At 43.4% G+C, this 13,279-nt stretch overlaps 1 protein-coding gene across 5 annotated transcripts in view; it reads left to right on the top strand.

The window, feature by feature from the left end:
- Window positions 1-8,846, top strand: part of pacrg (PARK2 co-regulated) — a 149,803-nt gene extending 140,957 nt beyond the window's left edge. For 2 of the 5 annotated variants that reach the window (XM_082516419.1, XM_082516418.1), the window contains one exon: window positions 6,025-6,817. In XM_082516419.1, the coding sequence (XP_082372545.1) occupies window positions 6,025-6,077 (53 nt within the window). In that variant the 3' untranslated portion in view covers window positions 6,078-6,817. Of the gene's footprint in view, window positions 1-6,024; window positions 6,818-8,495 lie in introns of those variants that run through there. The other 3 variants (XM_082516420.1, XM_082516416.1, XM_082516417.1) reach the window with 3 other exon arrangements.
- Window positions 8,847-13,279: the final 4,433 nt, after the last annotated feature.

The raw sequence follows: 13,279 nt of genomic DNA, 5'->3' as shown, positions 1-13,279 counted from the left end.
AGCTTGGTGGTGAGTGTGGAGGGAATTATGGTGTTAAATGCAGAGCTGTAGTCTATGAAGAGCATTTTAACATAATTCCCCCTTCTAGTGTCCAAGTGAGTGAGTGCCGGGACCCGTCTTTGAATTGTTTTGTAACAACCAGGGGCTTGCTCCATCATCTGAACTGTCCTTTCCCACTGAAATATCTCTCATCTTCTTTTTTCTGTTAAATAGTTAAATAGATGTTTAATGGTTGGCCTTGATGTGGGTCTGGCGAGTCTGTTCTTTTCATGCCTTTAAAGTTGAGATGAATTCAGTTTGTTACAGAACAAATTCAGTTTAAATTGATCAAAAGCAGCAGCACCTTAGAAAACTCTTTCAGCTTCCCTTCCCTTTTGTGTCTGTGTGTGTGTGTGGCTCTTATCCTTAGACATAAACCACGAGACATAAACATAGGATTGTATTAATCTGTTTATTCACAGTGTTTATAGACTATAATATGAGGTTAAATGTAATACTTGTGCATCCAGATTTTCACCATGGAGGTGTTAACGGAAAGGAGTAGCCACACTGTTCCCGAGCTGTGCAGTATGTTTTATTCAATAGCTTAGTAGTTCTCAAAGAAAGTAAATCTTTAAAAAAATGATCGGCTAAAGCATATGCTCTCTGCACCCATTAAGATGTGTAAATGAGAGGAAGGGAAGGCAGGTAGCCCTAGCAAGGCGCTTGTATCCCCCACATATAGACACCTGCTACCAGAGCAAAAGTGCACGAGCCAAGCTGTTTGCTATTAATATTAATTCCTCCAGTATTCTGAAAGTCATCAGCCACCCTGAATAGGAATTAAACTATTCCCTTTTGTTTGTATATTTTTTGCACCATGATTAATTTAACTTCTCTGCATGCTGAGATGTAAGGAATGCGTGGTGTTGTGACCTCCACAGATGTGTAAATGCGCGGGGACATGTTTTTAAATTGTGGGCAAACACTCCACTCCTTAAAAAGGGTGAATCCATCCATATTCTTCTGTATTTTTTTATTTAATTTATTCAATTGTAGTCTGTTTTTAATTGTTATCAGGCAATTAAACTGATATTATTTATCTTTGCTAATTATTAATGATTTCTTTAATGTCAGTTTTTCAGTAGTTTGTGTAATATTAAATATTTATAAATGTATCATAGCTGATTAGAAACAGCTATTTTATTCTGAAAATATTTATTCTTTATTCTGAAAATGATTTCTTACCAGTTTATTATTGCTTCTATTATTTTAGTATTTGAGAATGAAATTATTTTTAAAGAGATTGTTAGTATTATTCATCTATATTTAAAGTCATTATGGGGTGGCTGATAACCATGTAAAATAGCCATAAACTATATATATTCTTTGCATTAAAATTAAAATTTTAAATCAAATAAATACTTTTTTATTTTATTTATTTAGTACGTCATTTTTAAACACTGTTTATATACCTATTGTAAAGATGCTGCAGAGATTTAGATTTGTTTTTTAATTCTGCTAATATGTATCACACAAATTAAAAAAAAATAATTTGACATTGCAACCATTGTTGCACTAATCTAATGGCAAAAGCATCATAAAATGTAACATTAATAAAAATTAGCAACATTGTTATTATTTTATTTTCATAATAAAATCATTATTAACTAAACTTTAGATATGAATAATTGATTATTTATTAACAGTAGCCATTATAAAGTCTTTCTTTTATCTATATATAAGCTACGCCAAATTCCTGTGGGCTCAGACTCTATAGTACACATTCAGTTTCTCTGTGTACGTATGTTATGTGCTTACTCCTGTTTAAGTGGCCTTTGCATTTCAAAGCGCAGTGCGTGTTTGGCTTGTGTCCGGGTGTTCGCACTGCACACTGCGGTGGCCTTTAACGCCTGTCCCTGGTGCAGATCGATTTTGTGCCTAGCCAGCAGCCCGCTGCTAACCTTGAGGTAAGTTGGCGTAATGAGATCACATCTGACGGCATTGACTCACACCTGACAGCACTGACACTCAGCTCCCAGCCAGGGAGCGACACAGACGGGCAGAGTGGGAAAGGGTAGGTCCTTTGTGGTCGGCTATACTGTTAAAAGCTTTGTTTTGTTCTATAAAACCTATTGCAGTTTATGAAACCTTTCACTGGAGACGGAAGCTGGGTGAACATGTCCGTCGTCCACAATCATTTACTATAAAATCTCTGTGGAAGATGTTGAAAAGAACGGCAGGTACGTTTGGCATTCTTCTTCCACGAGAAAGCCAAATTTTCAGGATCGACCTCTGTATTATTGAAGCCTGAGCCGCCGCAGCCTCTTAGAGTTCAGTACAGTTGAATTCAGAGTGTAGCTTTGCTGCTGCTCTGTGGGATTTGTCTGTAGGCGGTGCTGGGTTATGTATGACCCACTGTCTAACCAGACTCGTGGTAAAAAGCATATTTTCTGGCCCAGATTAAAACCTCAGCAAGCCAAAAGGGATCACTTATGCGCCTAAAACAATGTGAAATTTGATCTAAAAAGAATTAAAACATATACTGCCCATCAGTGTAATGTACCTGCACACATATTATGGGATGGCTCTTTCCTTTAAACCTGTGATAAGCATGCTGGGGCTGATTTCGAGATGCATGTATCAAGCTAAAATTGGATACGATGAGCCTGGGATAACCATTATCTGAGTGGTGGTAATTGAAACAATAATGGACATGATAACAGATTGGCAAATAGCATTGATCCATCATCTAAGATGAGCCCTCTTTGTGCATTAAAAGCATGACTAAATGGTGCAAACTGATATTGCTCTCGGTCATGGCTAGGTCGTGTGGGCTAATTGAAAAAGAAATGAGTAAAATGAGGGTTTTGTGATGTGTGGAAGTGTGATGAGCCTCTCACCTTGCCTCGCTCGGGCTTTCAATCCCTCGCACAACCTGGGATTAGCCGAAGACACGGCATGATTTTGGCGGAAGCGTGGAATTGGAATTCAGTTTCTGTATATCCACGCACAGATGTAGTCTACTAAGCCAGTGGGACCCAGATCAATAGGAATCTAACAGTTTTAGCACCTGAGCAGCTCAGGAGCATCCTCGGCTGGTTACGTCTTAGTCTCGGCCTTGTCTACACACTCCTCCGGCGTTACTTTCCGGGCTGCAACCTGACCTTGACACGTTTTCTCATCTGCCTGCTTTGCTGCTTTGCTGATGTCCAACTTTCACAGGGTTGAAGTGGTACTCTGCTTCACCTAGCCTATAGATTGAGCACTGCTGGGCTGGGTGAACACATGGAAAATGAGATCGCTGACCTACAGCAAAGGTTAGACTTCAGTAAGCACGAGCACTCAGATGAGGGCCGGTGCAGGAGCCGGGGCTTTAATAAACTACTGCTGACCATAAGCCTATTGTTTTACGTCTCTCCTCTGGATATCTGTGCATGTGTGTGTTTGCGTGTGTGTATGTGTTTAATGTAATGCCACTGGAGCTGCAGCCCTCATTGGGGCTAGCTGTGTTAAGCTGAAATGTTATTATTGATTACACACAGAGGTTGTGATGGAAAAGCAACAGCCAGGGAATGAGCCCAGCTCCAGGTGCGTGCATGTTTATGTATATGTATGCGTGCGTGCGTGTGTGTGTGTAGGTGGATGTATATGTGAGCCACAGCTATGCTGTCCATCAGCCTAGCCTAATCCATTGTGGTGGTGGGGGGGGGGACAATGGCACAGTGAGAGGGGAAGAACAGTATTTGAGGGTGAGGTGGTGTTTGTTGTATTTTTGAACATCCTGTGAGCCTTTCTTAGATTTTGCAAGTATATATTTTTAAGAAAGGACCCTTTTCCTACTTGCTCTCTAGCTCTTTCTGTCCTTGTCACATGTAATCACTTAAAAATGCTTATGTCATCTACACGCACATGCAGTAAACTCATAAAACTACATACAGTACTTAGAATTACACATATAAGAGCATATACAAGCCCCTTTTCACTCTGTCTTTCTGCCTTTCCTTCACAGACACCTGTGGTTACACACACACTAGCATACGTTCACTCTCTCTCACACACACACACACATCAAGTCTCACACTCTCCACCACAGTCCCTTTATGCGAGGCCTGCCTGGCACCCAACTGTGAGGCACTTTTAATTAGAGCCCTGCTGTTAAGCACAGACCTCCTCCAATGGTCCCATCCACTTCCCATCACCTCCTTCCTCCAACCCACACACCCTCCATTGCACACAGACCGCCGCTGTGCTCTCTTCACTCCTTGTCCTTTGAGACCTGAAGGCGTTAAACACTGTACCCAGAAGGCGAAGAAAATGCACGACCCCTTTCTCTAGCCCTTTTTAAGCTCAAATTCTGTAAACAGTCACATTAAACTGCGACTATATAACTATGAAAGAACAATTACAAACATTGATGGTTTTTAAAAAAATTGAATTTCATGGAATTTACTCTGTTCTGTTTGGTTTTGTTTCTGAATGAAAACGCTCTTTAGTCTGCCTGAAAAAATGGACTTCGAGTGCTATCGGGTTTGTGAGCAGGAAAGATATGCAACACATGCACTCTTGTAACACAGTCAGCTGTGCAGCAATGCTCAAAATATTCCTGGAACTCAAGCTGCTCCATCACACTCATAACCTGCATTCTTCCATTTCCCTTTTTCAGCAAGGCCAAAGCCCTTCAGAGGAAATTTTAAAAAAAAAAAGAAGAAGAAGGAAAGAAAAACAAGTCTCTCACATTCATTGAGTCTCTTCAGCATCTGGCTGCTATGATCAAAGGGCTATTGTGTTGGGGGGTCTGTTCTCTAAGCTGCTTTCATTAGGAACCTCCATAACCAGGCGTAAGTTGATTAGAAACAAAGCAGGTGGGATGATGCTACGTTGAGCCAGCACTGGAATTTCGAGCTAAACTTCCCAAAGCCTTTGCATTGTGTGTGTCACTCAGTCCCTGGCAGCAGAGGGGAGAAGGGGATTATAACCTCACAGCATACACATAATGCACACTAACCTCAGTCAGAAATCTTTGGGCTGGGTAAGAGCGCAGCTCTGTTACAGCTTCAGAGGGAAAAATGAAGCAATAAGGAGGTCTGCTTATAACCCATTAGACCCAGTTTGCCAGCAGTAAATATGCCTCGAAAAGCCGCTGTCTGTACATTTGGAGGTAATTCGGAGAAACAGCGAGCGCTGCCTCCATCTGTGACAGCTCGTCTTCAGCTTGATGTGGGAAGACAGGTTGTTTAGGACCGTGGGGATTGAGGGATGAAGAAAGACCAGGGTGTGAGAGGAGGAGGAGGTGGAGGAGGAGGAGGAAGGCTGCAGCTGTTGTTGTGTGTAGTTTAGATTTGGTCTGCTGTGGGTTGGCAGAAATCACAGCAGAGCCAGAGAGGCATCGACAGATATATAGATAGATAGATAGATAGATAGATAGATAGATAGATAGATAGATAGATAGATAATTTCACCTCTTCCTTCCAGCTTCCTCACCTCGCTTTATGTGCTAAAGGCCCCCTTTAAACCCGGGGATTTAGCATAAAAGGCAGAAACAAAGCGGCGTCTCCAAGCCACCTTGCGTTTCCTCCTCCTCCACCTTCTGTGTAGCAAATGTCGCTGCACCGAGAATCCTCCGCTGTCTGCCTCTGTATCGACCTTTCGTCTTCCTCAGAGGAACATAGAGCCGGCTCCTGCTAGGGCCCTTTTCCTTCTGTTCATGGGGTGGGAGTTTTTTTTTTATTATGATTGTTTTTAAAGATTTTTTTCCCCTCGCTCTCCCTCTGTCTCGCTCTTTGCCCAGGGTTGCGGATATTGCCAAAAGGAGAGAGGAAAGAAGAAGAAAAAAAAGCAGGGAGGGGAGAGAAGGGGAAAAAAAGCAAGAGTAGAAAGAGAAGTTATTTTGCTGAAGGACATTTGCAGAGGCTGCTTTTAACACCCTCACCCCTCCTCTCCTTCCTCACTCCTTTTCCTCCATCCCTGCTTAAACACACTTCTCCCCTTTCTGCTCTTTAAATATTGAGAATCGCTGAAAATTCTTCTGCTCTCTGCCTTTAGATGCTACTGGCCTCCCAACAGCTCACCAGGCGAGATGTGTTTGGATGGGCTGAAAGGCCCCAGATTGCACAACCTCTCTGCCCCAACTCCAGGCCCCAGGAAACTGGTCGGAGCTCCGCTGGTTCCCAAGCTGCACCTCTTCCCCGACTCCCTGTGTTCTCTGTCTGAAGGCCAAGCTCCCCCTCTGGGCTGGCTTTGGCTGCTCATTTCCACAGTAACAGGGGGCAACTCTCCACAGACTTGGCTTTGTAACCTACACCAACATGCTTTTGTGCAAACACACACACACACGCAGCTGAAGCAGACTGCAAGTTTGTAAGAGTCACTGTACTCATTACCTCTCACTGCCCAGCTTACACACATCTCTGATTTTCTTTCACTGGCTGCATTATAGATGCTATTTAAAACTTTGCTAACTAGTAGGGTGCGGACGCCTCTGTTGTGGGCCGCTCCAAAATGAACCACTGCCTGAGTTTTGATGTGAATAAGAGCTTTTCTCGAATGATGCATTCCTCAGCGTATGCGACTATTGTAGTTGTTGTATCTCTAAAAGGAAAACAGTAAATAGCTGCTAAATAAAGCCAAAGCTGTAAAAATCTTAAGTGTATCTGGGCTAACTGTTGGTCAAAGCACAGCTGGAAACCAACCCCCCACATATCAAAAAGCGAGAGCTGCAGACTGAGATCATAGACATGTTACTGCTTAACAGTCCACTTTATGGGACTGGCTGTCTTTGTGTTTTAATGAGGAGGCCATGGACGAGTGGAAAGGAGAGGAGAAAGATGGAGGGGTGGTGAGGGTTGGTGGGGTTGTAAGGGAAGATGAGTGATTAGAAAAGACTGAGAAAGAATAAAGGATGGAGTGTTTGGAAGAGGTTATCGTGAGGTTTAGTGTCCCCTTTCTCTCTCCACGTCTAATTAGGAGTGAAAGAAGGGGTTGCCAGGTCCTCCTTTAAGTGCTGCTTTTAATTTTTCACATCACATCCTGATGATTCTCTTCTCTTCTCTTCTCTTCTCTTCTCTTCTCTTCTCTTCTCTTCTCTTCTCTTCTCTTCTCTTCTCTTCTCTTCTCAAATCTCTCTAAAGTCAAATGACCGGTTTGTTTTTCTTTGTTTTATTTTATAGCCTCCAGAAATAAAATCTACACTCTTTCTTCAGGATATGTTAGTTGAGCAGGGCCTTAAATTGGCAACAAACTTGAACGTGTGTGTGTGTGTGTGTGTGTGTGTGTGTGTGTGTGTGTGTCATTCCTCTGAAAAGTGTTTTGAGCCTCCGGTGCACTGGCATGAGATTGGCAGTTTGCTGTGTGCTGATAAAGTCAACGTGTGTGTGTGTGTGTGTGTGTGTGTGTGTGTGTGTGTGTGTGTGTGTGTGTGTGTGTGTGTGTGTGTGCGCGCGCGCATTTAAGTGTGCCTGCTGGTGAAGAGGAAGGAGGAAGGAGGAGTGCAGCCTGGACACCTCAGGAATGTTTTCCTGATAACAAGTTCTTCCTGCGCTGTGTGCTCGGCTGTTGTAATTTTATGTGTTTTACTGCACTGTGTGTGTGTGTGTGTGTGTGTGTGTGTGTGTGTGTGTGTGTGTGATAGTGGAGGGCAGGTTTCACTGCTTTTCAGTTAGCCACAAGTTTATTTTTAATCACAGTGGAGTATGCAAACATGCAGCCAAGCGTAGCATTAAAGGAGTCCAGTTGGGTCAAAGAGATGTAGATTTTTTCATCGTGCAGTGAACGAGTTTTAATTACATACAGATGTACGTCCACAGCTGTGGAATTTATTTAAATTCAGTAAACCAAAGACTCCAGGTCAGTTACAATCCCAGTTCAGCTAATGTCATTTTGAGCATTACCTGCAAGCCTCTTTGCAACCCACTGTGTCCGACATCCCAGAATAAAGCCGTGATCCACAACTATAAACTGCAGGGGTCCTAACTGAAATGCAGAGGATCAGCTCCTTTGTGTGTTTTTGAGGATTTTTACTGTCTCAGATTTTACTCCAAATCAAAATCACACAATCACATCAGTGAAAGAAGATAACAGCACAAACACACACACACTGAGCACATTCCTACCTTTGGAGCATGACTCCAGCTCACTGCTCATGCCTCATGTGCACCGGCGCATGCTCTGTGCAGCAGCAGAGCACACACTACCTCGTGCGTCCTCTCCGCCGCTCTCCCCTCCGCAGGCCGCCTCATTAAACTTTCAGCTGAAAACTCTTTTTGCCGTTCGGTCCCTCGGCATAAGAGGAGTAAATTAAATTCAGTCTGTCCACTGGGTTTGAAGTCAGATGGAAGGATGGCATTTGCCGACTCGGTCTGCAGTCTCAAAGCAATGCGCTGTGGCCACAGGTGGTGCTTTGTGAGCCCTGACATCAGCCTCACAGTCTGAAATGACCCGGGCGCTCCTAGAATATACGCCATCTTTGTTTTGTTTCTCCTCATTCTGTCTGGTTTATGTCTTTGCTCGTCCCCTAGAAAATCTCGGAGATGGCATCGACTACGACCAGTTGGAGAAAGAGGACATTGGCAAACTGATCAACGAGACTCTCCAGATCTTTGAGCGCTACGGAGGACCGGACGCCTATATAAACATCAAATACATGATCCCCACCTATCAGTCCTGCCTGACGAACTAAGGAGAGAGGAAGGGGCTGTCAGCCATGTCCACGTCTTTAAGATTTAATTTACAGCGGCATGTTTAAAGTGCTATCAGTTTGTTGTTCTGTTCCCGTTTCTTTAGTGATTTATTTAGACAGCTGATGGAAAGTCCTCGGTGCATACTGACGTTTGTTTCAAAGCCTCTTTTAAAATGTATGAAAACATTAAAAATTCTGTTGCATCTAAGTAAATCATCCCGCAGAATCTATTTTTTCGCCTTTCAAACACTTATGTTGCTGTTGAAGCGTTGGCCATCTTGGATTTATGTCGGCTAAAGAAGATGCCAATGTACAGCGACAAGACTTACGCTGGCGTCCACAGCTCCAGCAGCAGCTGTCTCCGAAGCACGTGTGTATTTATGATATTTCGAAATATAAATATAAAGTATTTTATATCTCCAGATCTGAAAGCCGTTATCGCTTCACCACAAAGGTTTCCTTTGAAAAGCTGATAATACTGTTTGAGATATAGAAAAGATTGGTTTCAGTAACGCAGAAACTGCGGAGGGGTTTGGGGTTGTTTTTTTTTCTTTTTTGTATCGTATTGTACTACTGCACTCATTCTGTCACTAACCCAGCTGGAGACGCAGCCTGTCTGAACGTGCATTTATGTTGGATATTTGAACTCAAATACCCCACAGTGATCTTAGGGAACACTTGGTGTGTATGCGGGCTTATTTGTTGGTGTTTGTGCATGACAACACGCCTGCCTCGTTGTTTATCCGGACCAGCCAGTAACTCAGTAACCAGCTCTCTGTTCTCACACTGAGTGAAGCTCCCCTCTCTCGCTCTCTATCCTCTGCTGTAAACTTCTTCACAGACGCAGCAGAAGTTTTAGCAGCCATATTTCAGCACGCACATGCACATACACTCACTGACACATATACATATACAACACTGCGACCCATGGGGGAAAACACAGCGTAATTGATTTCTGAAACTCGCAAGGACACTTGCGCCATCTCTTATTGTAAGTCATGTCTCCAGCGAAAGCAGCTTTACAGGCCTGCGGAGGAATCTATTCTCAAGCAGAAGACAGGTTCATATTGCTCATATTTCAACCTCAGCACATCCTGAAAGGAACGTTACTGAATAGGTGTTCCACACTGCTGAACTCAAGTCGAGCTGCTCCTGCCTCGTGCTTGATCTGTGAAGTGAAAGACGTAAGGTAGTGCGGAGAGGTCCCATTTCGAGACAAAGCACATATTTCACCTTAATAACTGCAGCTGCATAGCAAAACAAAGATAGCAACGGTATAGCCACTTGACTACTTTTTAAAGGGGTGCGTTGTGGAGGGGGTGGGGGGCATACAATTTCACCCGTGTTCTCACTTAATGAGCATATCGAACTCTGAATAGCCTGCAGTTCTGTCGAACTGTATCAGTGACGCCCCGCTGTCCCGCTTCACCTGTCCAATTTTACTGAGCCACAGGGTAGCAGCTGGCCAGCAAAGAGCTTAGAGATAAAGAGGAGAACTAGAAGAAAAGGACAAAGTGAAACAGGGCGAACAATTTTGTTAAGCTTTTTTTCAAATCTTGGTTTTAGAAATGGGACTTCTCTCCCTTGTTCACCACCGCCCCCTCCCATCTTTGAACACCGTGTCATGCAAGAGATATTATACGGATCACTTTGCTTTGTCACACTTAAAGGGCCAGGCAATGTGATTTTTTTTCCAATTAGGTCACATCACAGGCGCTAATCATACTCATCGGGAAGAAAGGGGACAGTGTGGAAAGGAACGCTTGAGAATATGGTTTCAAAAAGAAGATCAATTCAGAGTGAGCCTAACCATAACTTCTACTTTCCTAAACCCCTTTCACCCCCAACCGATAGCTGCAGGAGGTTTCTTCCTCTTAAAAGGGTGTTTTTCCTTCCCACATTTGCCAAGTGCTTGCTCATAGGGGGCCGTCTAATTGTTGGGATTTTCTGTCTATTCTTGAAGAGTTTTACCTTGCATATAAAGCACCTCGAGGTGACTGCTGGTATGATTTTAATTTTTGCAAAAATGCCCTTCAAAGCAAGTAATTTCAGCAGATAATGTCCGTATGCAGATTCATGGATTTCTTGAGCTTTTGGTCTACAGCTACATATTTTTAAAGGTGTTAGATGATATGAAATATGAAGAAAATCTTATATATATTTTTATGTTCCACCTTCAGTTACTTTGATACAGTAGCATCTGCTGTGATCCTTACACCTATGAGGAGATCTCACAAGTGTTACCTTTATTTTGATACCAGGATGGTTAACACAGAGTTTGCAATTGCACAGAAACACTCAATTTATCTTCATAGGTTAAATCTAACCCCAAGCTAACCTTAAATCATACTTCCACCTTAAAAATCGAATCATCTTGCTTTTCCCCACAATGTGAACGTGTAAACATATTTACACCCCCACAATCCGAGTAACACAACCAAACGAACACACGCAGTAATGGCAACCCAACGCCAAGCAGCTACACTGCTGTAATTGCTCATGCAAGTAATAGAGTGAAGTGCGAAATGAACAGGAATGAAGGCAGCCATTGAGGTTATTTGCTCTATCAAAAGCATCGCCGCATGGCTGGTTCAGACCTACAGGCCAGAAAGACATGCATGACATTACCCGAATTCTTTCCCCCCCACCTTATCTCTCATCCTGTTCTCAGACACGGAAAAACAAAACAAAACACAGCGGCAACAAATTTAGCACGGAGCTGAAATGATCCTGATCATAATATGCTGACCCTTCTCCCCTCAGTCATAATGAGCAATTGATCATCTTATGACTTCAGGTGCACCAACATTCACAAAGAAATAAATTGCCACCCATTCGGTGCATTTCCTCCAGTCATAGAGCGCAGGTTACAACAATCTGCTCCTCTTCCTTACAGCAGATACTATCTGCCGCTGATAGAGCCACATTATTATTTTCAGTTGAGCGGATTTCCGAGTTGTTTTGTTGCTCTCCTTTGGTATTCCTTGTCTATTTTGAAAGATTTTGCTGATAGCTCGTGGAGTCAGTGGTATTAATCTAACGTGTTACTTAACGACCTCACACCAACCATCCTGTTGTTGTTAACAGAGATAGCTGCAGAGATAGAGGGGGAAATCTGCTGATTCTGTTTGAATCATGGTTAGATGTGTTTATCCCAGTTTCTGCACAAGTCTAACACCCTTCTGACTGCATTTTGGAAAAACATCGTACTGCTCACTGGCATGTTTTTTATAGGTTTGTGCTGTTTTAAGGTGTCACAAACCCAACATTAACCATTCCTGCACACTTACCTTTGTCCTTAGTGGGGATGAAAACCACAAATTCCTCTGAACCACTGTTAATTTTGACAGTAAATTTTGATTTAGCTTTAATCACAGTCTTTTGAACAAAACACCATTTAGTTTAGTCTAATTTTAGTTGACAAAATCATAAGATTATTGTAGGTGAAGTTTGTGTTTTTCCCAGTGAGAGTTGCTTCGCATGTTTTAAAAAGTGTCTTATTTTTCTAGACATCAAATACAAAATGTGTCCATATATCTGCTTGTCTCTTCTTCCAAAGTGTTGTCGTGTTTTCATGAGAAACTAATTCATGAAAGCTAATTGTATAGGTCCAGCATCAATCAAACATCCCTTACAAACTTACCCCGACTTTCTACACTGGGACAGAACCACATAGTGTCAAAGCAACAATGTCGTCCAGCTGCGTTGTTACGTTGCAGGCTCTAGGTTGACTCCAGTAAGTCACATGTTACTGGGATGGCTTTCTCTAATCCAGGATCTCTCCTGATGGCCACTCTCTGTTACAGCTCAACTTCACGGGTCAACCATAGATGGTGTGGGGCCCACAGCCACTCGCTCCACTCCAAGGTTTATTATTAGCTTAGCAAGCTCAGCCACTCACAACAGCTGCCGCCACCGTGCAGCTACTCCCACCGAGGAGCACGCGCGAGCTATTTCACTGTCGGAAACACTTCGGTACGCCGACATGGGACCATACATACAGAGACGTCATCCAGCCACACAGATCAACACAGTTGACTACTCAGTCAAGTGAGTAGGTGCGTGTCTAGCTCGCACCCCAGCAGCAGCAGGATGAGACGCTTCTCTCAGAATGAACAGTGACGTCGTGAGAGCCGGCTCCACAGAGCTCAAGTTTGTCCTTGTGCATCTCCGTCTCGCCACATCATAGTGGTGGCAGGCCAACAAAGGCTTTTATACTGCAGTGAGCTGCGCAACAAAAGCTACACAAACACGCTGATAGCGTTTTGTTGACGGAGAGGAAAAAAAGGAGATTGAGAAAAGGCTGAGGAAGGAAGAGGAAGGGAACAATTATGAAGAGGAAAAGGCACCATGACAATGCCTGTGCTGTCTGTTTGAGAGAGAGAGAGAGCACGCTGAATAAAGAGGAGGACAGGGAGATTGGTTGCACCTGAGCTCGGAGACAGACGGGCAGCCTGAGATGAATCCAGCGCGCAGAGAAATGAAGGGAAAGAGAGGCTGTGTGGGCCACGTCGAGATGGATGAATGGAGGGAAGGGGGATGTTGTGTCACCTGGTAGAGAGAGCTGTCTAGCTCCAGCCAGACCTGAGATTTAGGAGCAGTCAGCTGCAGAAAAGAGAAATA

Source organism: Aulonocara stuartgranti (assembly GCF_965226115.1).
Source record: "Aulonocara stuartgranti genome assembly, chromosome: 19".
Taxonomy (NCBI): Eukaryota; Metazoa; Chordata; class Actinopteri; order Cichliformes; family Cichlidae; genus Aulonocara; species Aulonocara stuartgranti.
Note: the sequence above shows the minus strand (reverse complement) of the source record. Positions and strands in the feature narration are given on the sequence as shown.